General features: G+C 37.4%; 1 protein-coding gene across 1 annotated transcript; it reads right to left on the reverse strand.

Annotated features, from left to right (window-relative positions):
- Positions 1-4599: 4599 nt before the first annotated feature.
- On the reverse strand, positions 4600-6148 carry LOC135151501 (uncharacterized). Its single transcript, XM_064089983.1, has 3 exons — positions 6078-6148; positions 5518-5617; positions 4600-5451 (listed from the first exon to the last, which is right to left on the reverse strand). The coding sequence occupies exons 1-3, from the start codon at positions 6146-6148 to the stop codon at positions 4600-4602; spliced, it is 1023 nt and encodes a 340-aa protein (XP_063946053.1).
- Positions 6149-12273: the final 6125 nt, after the last annotated feature.

Raw genomic sequence — 12273 nt, forward strand, 5'->3', positions numbered from 1 at the left:
CCTGTAATCAGTAACTCGATTGGAATATCCAAACCCTAAGTTGGCTTCCCCTGTATCTTTTTGTCTTGACACTTAACTCTTTTGACACTGGTGATGGTTATCTAATTTCTTTTTTCTAAATAGTATAGTAGCTGCGTATGTGCTTTGTGGGCTGGCTGTCACTAGCTTTTTCTGTGTTGTTTTAACTATCGACATCTGTCTGCATTGCTGTATTCATTAAAAGTGTACACGCAAAGTCTTCACAGTTGATACGTGTCGAGTACACTGATACTCTCTATTTATTCTAATTAGAAGGGGTATTTTGTTGATATGCAAAAATTCTCACCCCTTAATTCTTGGTAATAATGAATTTTGGGGTTTCGAAATATTTTCGAAATATCTAACTAAAATACTCAAGAATCCTAAATTTTCCGAATAGAATAAATCCGTGAAAAGTTTTATTTTTGGACACTTTAGATATTTAAATTAAATTGTCCGAATAATTTTAAAAATGCAATTAATCAAGAATAATTATCTGCGAGATTTATAAATATTTTTAAATCAGTTAAAACATAAAAATATCAAAATTGAAATATTCTGGCAATTTTAATTGGACAATATTTTGTTATATAAATAAACACGGATTTTAATAATTTAATAAAAAGGTAACTCTGATTTAGAGAAATTTAATAAACTCGATTTTTAACTACTCACTCGGGTCTAGAATAAACAAGTGTAATCATAAAATTAATCACGTACCACAATTAAATCAATTTATGGCATCAAACAATTATTATTGCAATTAATCATGTTATTTACCAAAATTTCATATAATTACAAAATTTACAATTATGCGAGAATTCATTTTATGAACAATTAATAAAATAATCATGGTTCATGAAAATGACAATTATTAGGCATGGCCAGATAACATTTAACAATTATATATATATATATATATATATATATATATATATATATATATATATATATATATATTTTATAATTAAAATATCACAAAATTTCCCGGATATTACATCCTTCCCCCCTTAACAGGATTCTGTCCCCAGAATCGACTTACGAAAATAACTGAGGATACTTGGCAAGCATTTCGCTTTCAAGTTCCCAAGTCGACTCCTCCACTCTAGGATTTCTCAACAAAACTCGTACTAAGGATACAGATTTATTCCTAAGTACTTTTTCACGCCTATCTAATATTTGCACTGGTCTCTCTACAAAGGACAGATCTGGCTGGATCTCTATTGGTTCATACTCTATCACATGATTAGAATCAGGCAGATAACGCTTCAGCATAGACACGTGGAACACATTGTGGATATGTTGCATGTGAGGAGGTAATGCTAATTCATAAGCGACTTTTCCGACGCGTCTCAAAATTTCAAAAGGACCCACATAACGAGGGCTTAGCTTTCCTTTCTTCCCAAACCTGGACAATCCTTTCCAAGGAGATATTTTTAATAACATGGCATCTCCGATTTCAAAGTCTAGGTCTCTTCTAGTAGGATCTGCATATCTACGTTGACGGTCTTGAGCTGCTACTAATCTTTTCCGAATAAGCTCTACTTTTTCCTTCGTTTGTTGGATCAATTCTGGACCCAAAATCTTCCTTTCACCAACTTCATCCCAACAAATAGGAAATCGACACTTTCTGCCATATAAAGCTTCATAAGGAGGCATTCCAATGCTAGCATGGTAACTATTGTTGTATGAGAATTCGACTAAGGGTAGATGTTCATCCCAACTCCCTTCGAAATCTAAGGCACAAACTCTGAGCATATCCTCGATTGTCTGAATTGTCCTTTCACTCTGACCATCGGTCTGAGGGTGATAAGCTGTACTCATGTTTAACTTTGTTCCGAGGCATTCTTGGAAACTCTTCCAAAATCTTGAATTAAATCGAGGATCTCTATCAGAAACTATCGATACTGGAACCCCATGTCGAACGACAATTTCTTTTAAATACAAGTGAACTAATTTGTCCAATGAGAATCTCTCATTAATAGGAAGGAAATGTGTTGACTTCGTTAATCTGTCTATAATAACCCAGATAGCATCGTGATTTTCTCCGGTTCTTGGTAAACCGGTCACAAAATCCATGGCAAGATGTTCCCATTTCCATTCTGGGATATCTAAAGGTTGTAATAATCCACTAGGCCTCTGGTGTTCTGCCTTGACTCGTTGGCAAGTATAACATTTACTTACCCACTCTGCAATTTCTTTCTTCATATTTGGCCACCAAAAATTTTCTCTTAAGTCTCTGTACATCTTGGTGCTTCCGGGATGAATCGAATATCTAGCGTTATGAGCTTCTCGTAAAATCTCTTCTTTCAATTCTTTCACATTTGGTATCCATATTCGAGAAAAAAATCTTAAAATTCCTTTGTCGTCCTTTTGACTCCTTTTTTCTTCTTCCGACAATTTATCCTTTTCATTGCTCATAATTTCTTCTTGGTGCCTTCTGATCTTCTCTAGTAACTCTGGTTAAAATGTCATTGTACAAATCACCTCTTTAGCTGACTCAGGGGTGCGAATCTCAATTTCCAATTTCTCCATTTCCTTTGCTAACTCTTCAGAAGAGGTTAACAGATTCAATCTTTCCTTTCTACTCAAAGCGTCAGCTACTACATTGGCCTTTCCCGGATGATAGTTGATTGAACAGTCGTAGTCTTTGATTAGCTCTAACCAACGACGTTGCCTCATGTTGAGTTCTTTCTGAGTGAAGATATATTTCAAGCTCTTGTGGTCTGTATAGATCTCACACTTCTCTCCATATAAGTAATGTCTCCAAATCTTAAGTGCGAATACTATTGCAGCCAGTTCCAAGTCATGTGTTGGATACTTCTGTTCATGTGGTCTCAATTGTCTGGACGCATAAGCAATAACCTTTCCTTGTTGCATCAAAACACATCCCAATCCTTTGTGAGAAGCATCACTGTAAATTACAAAGTCCCCCTTTTCATCAGGTAGAACCAATACTGGTGCTGTTACTAACCTTTTCTTCAACTCTTGGAAACTTTCTTCACATTGATCATTCCATATACACTTCTCATTCTTTCGAGTCAACTTTGTCAATGGTGTCGCGATCTTAGAAAAATCTTTAAAAAACCTCCGGTAGTATCCAGCTAGTCCCATAAAACTTCTAACTTCAGTGGGTGTCTTTGGTCTTTCCCAATTCATAATTGCCTCAATCTTTGCTGGATCTACTTTGATACCTTCATTACTAATCACATGCCCAAGAAATTGTACTTCTTGTAACCAAAACTCACACTTAGAAAACTTGGCATACAATTTATCCTTTCTCAAGACTTCCAAGGCTAATCTCAAATGTTCAACATGTTCCTCTTCTGTTTTTGAATATATTAAAATGTCGTCTATGAACACAATCACGAACTTGTCTAAATATTTCTTAAAAACTTTGTTCATGAGTGCCATAAAAGCTGCTGGTGCATTCGTTAATCCAAACGCCATTACTAAGAACTCAAAATGGTCGTACCTTGTTCTAAAAGCAGTCTTTGGAATATCTTCAGGCTTTATCTTCAACTGATGATAGCCAGATCTTAAATTAATCTTAGAAAACCATACGGCTCCTTTAAGCTGGTCAAATAAATCGTCGATTCTTGGTAAGGGATACCGGTTCTTAATAGTCAACTTGTTGAGCTCACGATAATCAATGCACAACCTCATGCTACCATCCTTCTTCTTAACAAATAATACTGGTGCGCCCCACGGGGATATACTGGGTCTTATTACTCCTTTCTCCAAAAGATCTTGAATTTGAGTTGCTAATTCTTTCATTTCTACGGGGGCCATCCTATAAGGTGCTTTTGATACTGGTTCTGTTCCTGGTGCTAGATCAATAGCAAATTGAACTTCTCTGTCTGGAGGTAATCCTGGTAGTTCATCTGGGAAGACATCTGGAAACTCATTAACTACTGGAATGGCTTCTATAGGTGGAACTTCTCGGTTAGTATCTATGACATTGGCTAAGTAGGCCTCACAATTCTGGCGTAATAATCTCTTGGCTTGTGTAATGGTAAGAAATTTCTTAACCTGTCGATTTCCTTGAAAAGTCACCTTTTTCTTATCCGCCGTTTGCAACTTCACTCTTTGATGTTTGCAATCAATCTGAGCGTTATTCTCCGACAACCAATCCATTCCTAAGATGACGTCAAATTCTCCTAACTTAAAAGGTATTAAGTTGGCAGAAAAATGATGTCCTGCAATAACAATGTCGCACCCTAGACAAATCTGATCGACCACAACTTGATCCTTATTAGCTAACTCAATTACTAATGCTTGTCCTAAAGGTCGAACTCCATAATTCAATTTATCAATAATATCCTCAGAAATAAAAGATCTTGTAGCTCCAGAATCAATTAATACTTTAGCATTTATGGAGTTCACGGGAAGCGTACCTGCAACCACGTCTGAACTCTGTACTGCATCCTTCATGGTCATGTTGAAGGTTCTGGCTTTGGGTTGATTCCGGTTAGATGGTCCAGCTATTCTTGGTGCATTCTGCGCTGGAGGTCCCGATATCCTTGGAATATTTCCCATTGCCCCCGATGATGGACAATTCTTAAACATATGGCCTGTCTTTCAACACCTAAAGCACTGCGTTCCTGGCATTGGGTTCGGTGCCTGACTGTTACACTCCCCCGCATAATGCCCCTTTTTGTTACACTTGTAACAAGTCACGTTCATCCTACAAGTTCCAAAATGTTTACCCCCACAAAATCTACAGTTCGATGCTGGTGGATTATTGAATCTTTGCAGGTTCTGAGGACGAAACTGAATATTCTGACCTCTATTTCCCACTAGTGGCCTTCTGAACCCCACACTTCGATTTGACTGAAACCCTGGCCTCTTATTAAAATTGCCCTGAGAATTCCCTTGCCTCTGACTTCCTTCTGGAGCTTCCACCTTCTTCTTTTTCCCATCTCTATTTTTCTGGGATATTTCACTTTCATTTTCAATGATCATGGCCTTCTGAACTATAGAAACATATGAAGTCATTTCAAACATGGCCACCCTACTACGGATCCAATCCTTCAGCCCTTGCTGAAATCTTTTAGCTCTCTTTTCGTCCGTATCAACCTGATCCGGAACGAACCTTGCCAATTCCGTGAAGCGGACCTCATAATCTGCTACACTCATGTCATCTTGCTTAAGCTCGAGAAACTTAATCTCCATTTGATTCTGCATGTGCCTAGGGAAGTACTTTTCCAAGAACAATACTTTAAATCTTTCCCACGTAATTACGTTACCTCCCTCTAAGGCTTTCTTCGATTCCCACCAGTAATTTGCCTCATTCTTTAAAAAGTAGCTAGCAAACTGGGTCTTTTGTTCCTCCCCCACATTTGCTAGATCAAATGCTTTTTCTATCTCCTTGAGCCATCTGCTGGCCTCCACCGGGTTCGCAGCACCCTTGAACTCTGGTGGATGAACTGCCTGAAATGTCTTAAAAGTTACAGCTGGAGGAGCTGGTGGTCGCTGTTGCTATGCTGCAAGATTTGCCATTTGTTGCTGCATAAGAGCCAACATTTGTACAAGGGCGGGATCAGCCCCACCTTCTGCTGCTGCCTCTGGAACACTCTTACGTTTAGGACCCATGAATCTGATAGAAAAGAAGCAACTTATTTAATAATTTGCAAGCATGGTTTTCAAAATATATTGCAAAATTTAAATAGCAAAAGTTTTCCTGTGTACACAGTTTAAAATTAAAAGGAATTTGCATAAAATTTTGCTAACATCTTAACACCTGCTGCATAATTACTATATAATCTTGCTTAAAGTGTATTAAGTGGCGACAATAATAAAATAAGAATTGGCCACTGTTACCAAATCCAAATGATATAATAACTTGGATGCTTACCAAATGAAATTGCTTACTGTACTGCGTAATGTAAAGTAAAGCAAAGCGATAAAGGAAGACGTGATTTCTGTACAAACGATATACATATATAGAATAAAAAGTTATACAAACATCATCTCTCATCCTCAGCCATCTAAAAGTCAACCAGTACAAGTACATTACTCATAAAGAAAAAGTAACCAAAGAAAGAAAGGATCTATACAAGGGTGTCCCTCCCAACTCTGATGACTCTGCAGCTGCCGCTGCCACTGCGCCACGCATGTAGTACTGCATCTATATCACAGACTTTCATCCTATACATGGTCAAAAAAAGAGACTGGTTGCTTGCCGTACTATAAGAGCACCTTAGTCTCGTCTTGGAAACCTTCCCCGTTGTTCACATCCTGAGTCGGAGTCTCTAGTTACGCGGCCCACGAACTGCGCGCAACTCTGACAGAATCCATCAGATGAGCCTCGTCACCCGACGTGCCTCAACGTCCCATTCGCTCGTGGATGGAAACTCGGCCAATCGCTGCCTGGCGATGTGCTCGATTGCCCCAATCCTGGAGCATGCCTCACTATCCTCAACAGGGACTCGCCTCTCTTGGAGCAGTACATCCATCAACCTCCTAATTTCCGCATTCTGACCACGCAGAAAATCACAGTCCCGGCCCAAAGCAGCATATACGTGATACGGAACTGCCTGAGTCACCCTAACCACTGGAGCCCTAGATGTGGCAGATACTGATGCTGTGGCCCTTATCTGACGATGGACGATACGCTGGCGCCCATCGGCATCAGTCTCGATGCCTACTTCCTGCTTCGCTTCTTCGATGATTCGCATAACCCGAGCCTCCCCGGGCTCCATCTGACTGATGGGAACTCTCCCGGCCTTCACAGCTTCAACAGTCTTTCCCACACTCCTTACTAAAGCCGGGTTAACCACCACCTCCTGAACGGATCCGACTACAGGGTCTTCTTCCGGGTCTTCCTCAGGTTCTGCCAGTACTGGGTTTGCATCCACACTTGCTGATGAGCTATGCGATGGCAACGGGGGTACTCGGGGACTCCTCTCAACACTACTCCCATCCGAATCACTCTCAGTAAGAGATTCCTGGAATCACACACAATAACCACGATCAGATCTGCTATAGAATAGTAATAATACCAAAACTGTATAACTTAAGGCTAAAGACTATACTGAATAACCTGGATAACTCTATATGAGTTACACGACGCACTTATCTCATGTGATCTTCTTATGACTCAATTTAACACGACTCCTAAGCTTGTTTCAGTGAACATAAACTGTAGCTCTGATACCAACCTGTGACGCCCTCCAAACCAGGGGTCTTGATTTGGGGGTCACAACCTGACTCACAATAATATGATATGCACAGCGGAATAAAATGCTAATATTATAAGACAATAATATGACCCCTGCATGCAACTGGATCGTACACAACTTATGATATGAAACAAGCACTAAACAAAACCATAATGTGATTACACACTACACACCTGTTTAGAGTAGCTTTTACAGTAAACTACATAAGCCTTCCAAAAGTCTAAATAAGTTTTATGACTAGTTCCAATTTTATTACATACTACCAAAAGTTCTAGGTATACTCTGGATTCTTCCTACCTGGGCAGGAAGATTGAACCGAAATATCTGTGGATGGTTAAGTGGGACCCTCTTACGAGCAGTGAGGCGCATCCTCGGCATCTCTAGGTCTGGCTGAAAGTTTAGCACAACAGTAACAAAGCAAGAATGAGCAACTAGAAGGCTCAACAATATGTATATAAAATGCTTAAATGTAAAGCATTAATAAGTGCTATTTTTCTGGAAGTAAAGAGATAAGGAATAATAGTCGCTCATGGAAAACGAAAGCAATATTAGCTTAAGTAATCAAATTATAATTTTGATTTCAACTTTTACTGACGGGTGTACTATCACAGGTGATCAGCACGTGTAATAGTACGGGATCACACTTCGTAGAAGCATGTCCTAATTCACAGGTACCAAATATAAGGCAACACATTGGCCTTTGGCAGCAAAGTATTATCATATTTCAATAATACCCAAATAGCCCTTCACTGGACCGCCGTCCCGGCCTCTTACGCAAAAAAAAAAATGTTTTATTTTTCTTAGGGAGTTGAATCACTCAACTCTCTCGATCAACAAACTCGCCATTTCACATGGTCCGGAGTAATCATATCAACTGATGGCAACATAATTAGAATAGTTAGTTATTTGCTAATTATGAATTTCAACTCGGTACTGTTTGGAGTATATCTGGATAGCATAGTTTTCCACTATCTATCTTAGAAGTAATTCGAGAATTCTAGTAGAATGATTACTAGAATGTAGTGAATTCAATCATTGGAATGTATTGAATTCAATCATTATTTGAGTATCTGTATGGTGTATGGAATATCGAACAACAATTAAATTCCAAGCATATGATATTCTATGAATTGAAGTCCAGAATATAATAATTAAATTGGCAATAATTAAAGGTTGTGGAATAAAATCACTTGCTCTTAATAAATAAGAGAAGAATAGAAATACTTGCCTTTGCTGAACTCTACTGTCACTTGTTTTAAAACTTGGAGTCACGAACAACTCTTGAATCTATAAATCAAAAATATTGATTCAATCACTCGAGTGAACTTGATAGACGTAATCATACGTCTCGAGAAATATAAACTACCCAATCGATTATACTAATCATGGTATTGTCACATTTTTCACGTATCATATAATCAAGCATTGCATATAATAATATAGGATTTATGTTGTCACGTACCACGTGTCGGTTCTAGTACAGGTATTCATTTCAGTTATGAATCTAACTAAAATTAATTAATCAACTCCTGGTGGACCAGACAAGATGCTCATGCTTTTTGATAACAGATCATTCACTAACTAGCAATCCAATCTGACCACCAAGTCACCAGTTACCATATAATCATGTTATCACTTAACAATTAACAAGTTAATCAAAACAGTACCTTATCATTATATTCAACTTTAGCACAATATCCGCAATATTCAATTAATAGCAATCCGGAACCTATTATTACATATATTAATTAATAATATTAATACACTTTGCATTTAACATGAATATGTAAAATATGTATATTAATTTTATTTATATCATTAATATTATTATTATTGTGGGTGCAATAATAACAATAAAAATAATATAAATATAATCAATACAGATTTTCTTTTTGAAAGTGTTGACAGCCCCTCTCCTCCACCATGGTTCACCGCTGCAGCCTCTCCTCCGGCAACTCCTCGCCGGAATCCACCACTCTACCGCTACCTCTCTCTCTCTCTCTCTCTCTCTCTCTCTCTCTCTCTTCCTCTCTCCCTCTCTCTGAACACCGCGATACTCACCCCCCCTGTTCCTCTTTCCGGCGCCTGTAAACCCGCCGGCGCCTCCATTTGCAGCCCGCCTCGTCGCCCCCATCTTCCCTACCAAACTCCGACCACAACACCCACATCACCACATCGTCGAGGTACTGTGGCACCACCAGCGCGACAGCCACTCTGCCTCATCCAACCCCACCACTGGCGGAGGTTCGCCGCCGCTGCGCCTCCCTTCTTCGCCGAAATCGCCGCCTCCTCTGACCGCCCCATCGACTCCAACCGAACACCCCACAACTCAATCAATCAACGACCAACCCATCAGCCTACCTCCCTCGTACCCCGCTAATCGACCCCAACCAAACAACCATTCACCATACTCGAAATTAATCAACCCAATAAGCAAGTACGCAATTGATACAATCACAAATGAGTAGAATATGTTGAATAATTATGCTCCCCCTACTTGTAATCAGTAACTCGATTGGAATATCCAAACCCTAAGTTGGCTTCCCCTGTATCTTTTTGTCTTGACACTTAACTCTTTTGAGACTGGTGATGGTTATCTAATTTCTTTTTTCTAAATAGTATAGTAGCTGCGTATGTGCTTTGTGGGCCGGCTGTCACTAGCTTTTTCTGTGTTGTTTTAACTATCGACATCTGTCTGCATTGCTGTATTCATTAAAAGTGTACACGCAAATTCTTCACAGTTGATACGTGTCGAGTACACTGATACTCTCTATTTATTCTAATTAGAAGGGGTAATTTGTTGATATGCAAAAATTCTCACCCCTTAATTCTTGGTAATAATGAATTTTGGGGTTTCGACATATTTTCGAAATATCTAACTAAAATACTCAAGAATCCTAAATTTTCCGAATAGAATAAATCCGTGAAAAGTTTTATTTTTGGACACTTTAGATATTTAAATTAAATTGTCCGAATAATTTTAAAAATGCAATTAATCAAGAATAATTATCTGCGAGATTTATAAATATTTTTAAATCAGTTAAAACATAAAAATACCAAAATTGAAATATTCTGGCAATTTTAATTGGACAATATTTTGTTATATAAATAAACACGGATTTTAATAATTTAATAAAAAGGTAACTCTGATTTAGAGAAATTTAATAAACTCGATTTTTAACTACTCACTCGGGTCTAGAATAAACAAGTGTAATCATAAAATTAATCACGTACCACAATTAAATCAATTTATGGCATCAAACAATTATTATTGCAATTAATCATGTTATTTACCAAAATTTCATATAATTACAAAATTTACAATTATGCGAGAATTCATTTTATGAACAATTAATAAAATAATCATGCTTCATGAAAATGACAATAATTAGGCATGGCAAGATAACATTTAACAATTATATATATATATATATATTTTTTATAATTAAAATATCACAAAATTTCCCGGATATTACATTTAAATACTTAAAATCAATTAGTAATAACCCGATTATTTACAAAATACTAAAATTATGAGAATAAAATCATATGAAAGCATATATAAATATATGCTCTATCAAATATCCCCACACTTAGTGTTTTGCACGTCCTCGGGCAAATAAAATAAATAAAACTAACACCTAATATATATATACCACTTCCGCAGGTGATCACGGTTGCATTTGGCATATGCAACAAGCCCTTTAAACCCCTAGGCAGCCCTAGTGGACGAGTAAGGTCTCGTGAGGGCCTATAGTGAATGTACCCACAAAATTCATTTTTTTTCTCTGCCTTGTCTTAAGGATGCAACTAATATGAATGCAGACTAAATGAATATGCATAGATTCTAACCATGAAAGTGTCAACCTTGTCAACATATAATCATCAGAATATGCAACAATCAAGGATTTCATCTATCACACATATTAGTCATGCAACTCTTCCACTGCAAGTACGGTGTGCATCGTGTGTGCTCAACATGCTCTCTACTGAAACAAAATAGAGACCAACAAACTTCAATAGAATTTTAACTATGAGTCGTTAATCAGAATAATGCTTAAATACTTCGTTACATTAGAGCCAACTACAGTTTAGGGTTACCAAGGAACTTCCATGCCTCTCCTATCTATGTTTTTCCTTTTCTTTTTTTTTTCTTTTTTCATTTTTTTCACAACATCTATTATTTGGTGTGTACATGCTCGGTCTAAGATCGGGACGCTTCTCAGGGTAAGTGAGTTACGACCACCATAAGACTTCAAATTGTTCACACATGTGATTTAGGTGGCTTATTTGACCGTGCAATGGTTGAGATCCCTAAAGATTTATGCACTAATACCCATTGAGCGAGTGTTGGGTCAGTAAATCCAAACCATGGAAGGCTTTAGGTTACTAGGCACAAAGTCTCCTCAGACTTAATTACTCGAGTATTAATGAGCCCAACCTAGTCAATTATACCACCATTTTTTTGTGAACTTTATTGCTAATACATGTATCTTTTTTTTTCTTTTTTTTCTTTTAGAAAGGCATGTTTATCCCAAAGCTCCCCCTCGCTTTAGAATTATACACTCTAAGCTCAAAAAAAATAGTCAAAATTCTACGCCCGACTCATAGCCAAAAACTCAAGAATTAAGTCAGCCTAAATCTCGTCTCTAGAACATTTATAGTGTAAATACAAGTTCTGCACAAGAAATTTTCAAGCATATAAGACATCAGAAATGATCAAGATTGCTAGCCAAAAAATTATGCAAATAAACTCATCATAGGAAATTGACTTGGTCAACAAACTCTCATGGAATTATGAAAATGCAAACTATAAAAAAATAATAAAAATAAAAATCTACTAAAAAAAATGCATGCCAAATTAAATAACTATATGCTCTAATTTAAATGCAACTATCATGACTATCCAAAATTTAAGAAAAGGCAATATGCAATTTGTCTACTTTTTATATATAATATTATCATTCGTGAGAACACATCCCCACACTTGAATTGGTCAATGTCCTCAATGACACGAGCATTACTCTAAAAGGCTAAGAAAGAAAACTCCCCTCAAAATCAAGGTGTATGA

Source organism: Daucus carota, chromosome 3, assembly GCF_001625215.2.
Source record: "Daucus carota subsp. sativus chromosome 3, DH1 v3.0, whole genome shotgun sequence".
Classification (NCBI taxonomy): Eukaryota; Viridiplantae; Streptophyta; class Magnoliopsida; order Apiales; family Apiaceae; genus Daucus; species Daucus carota.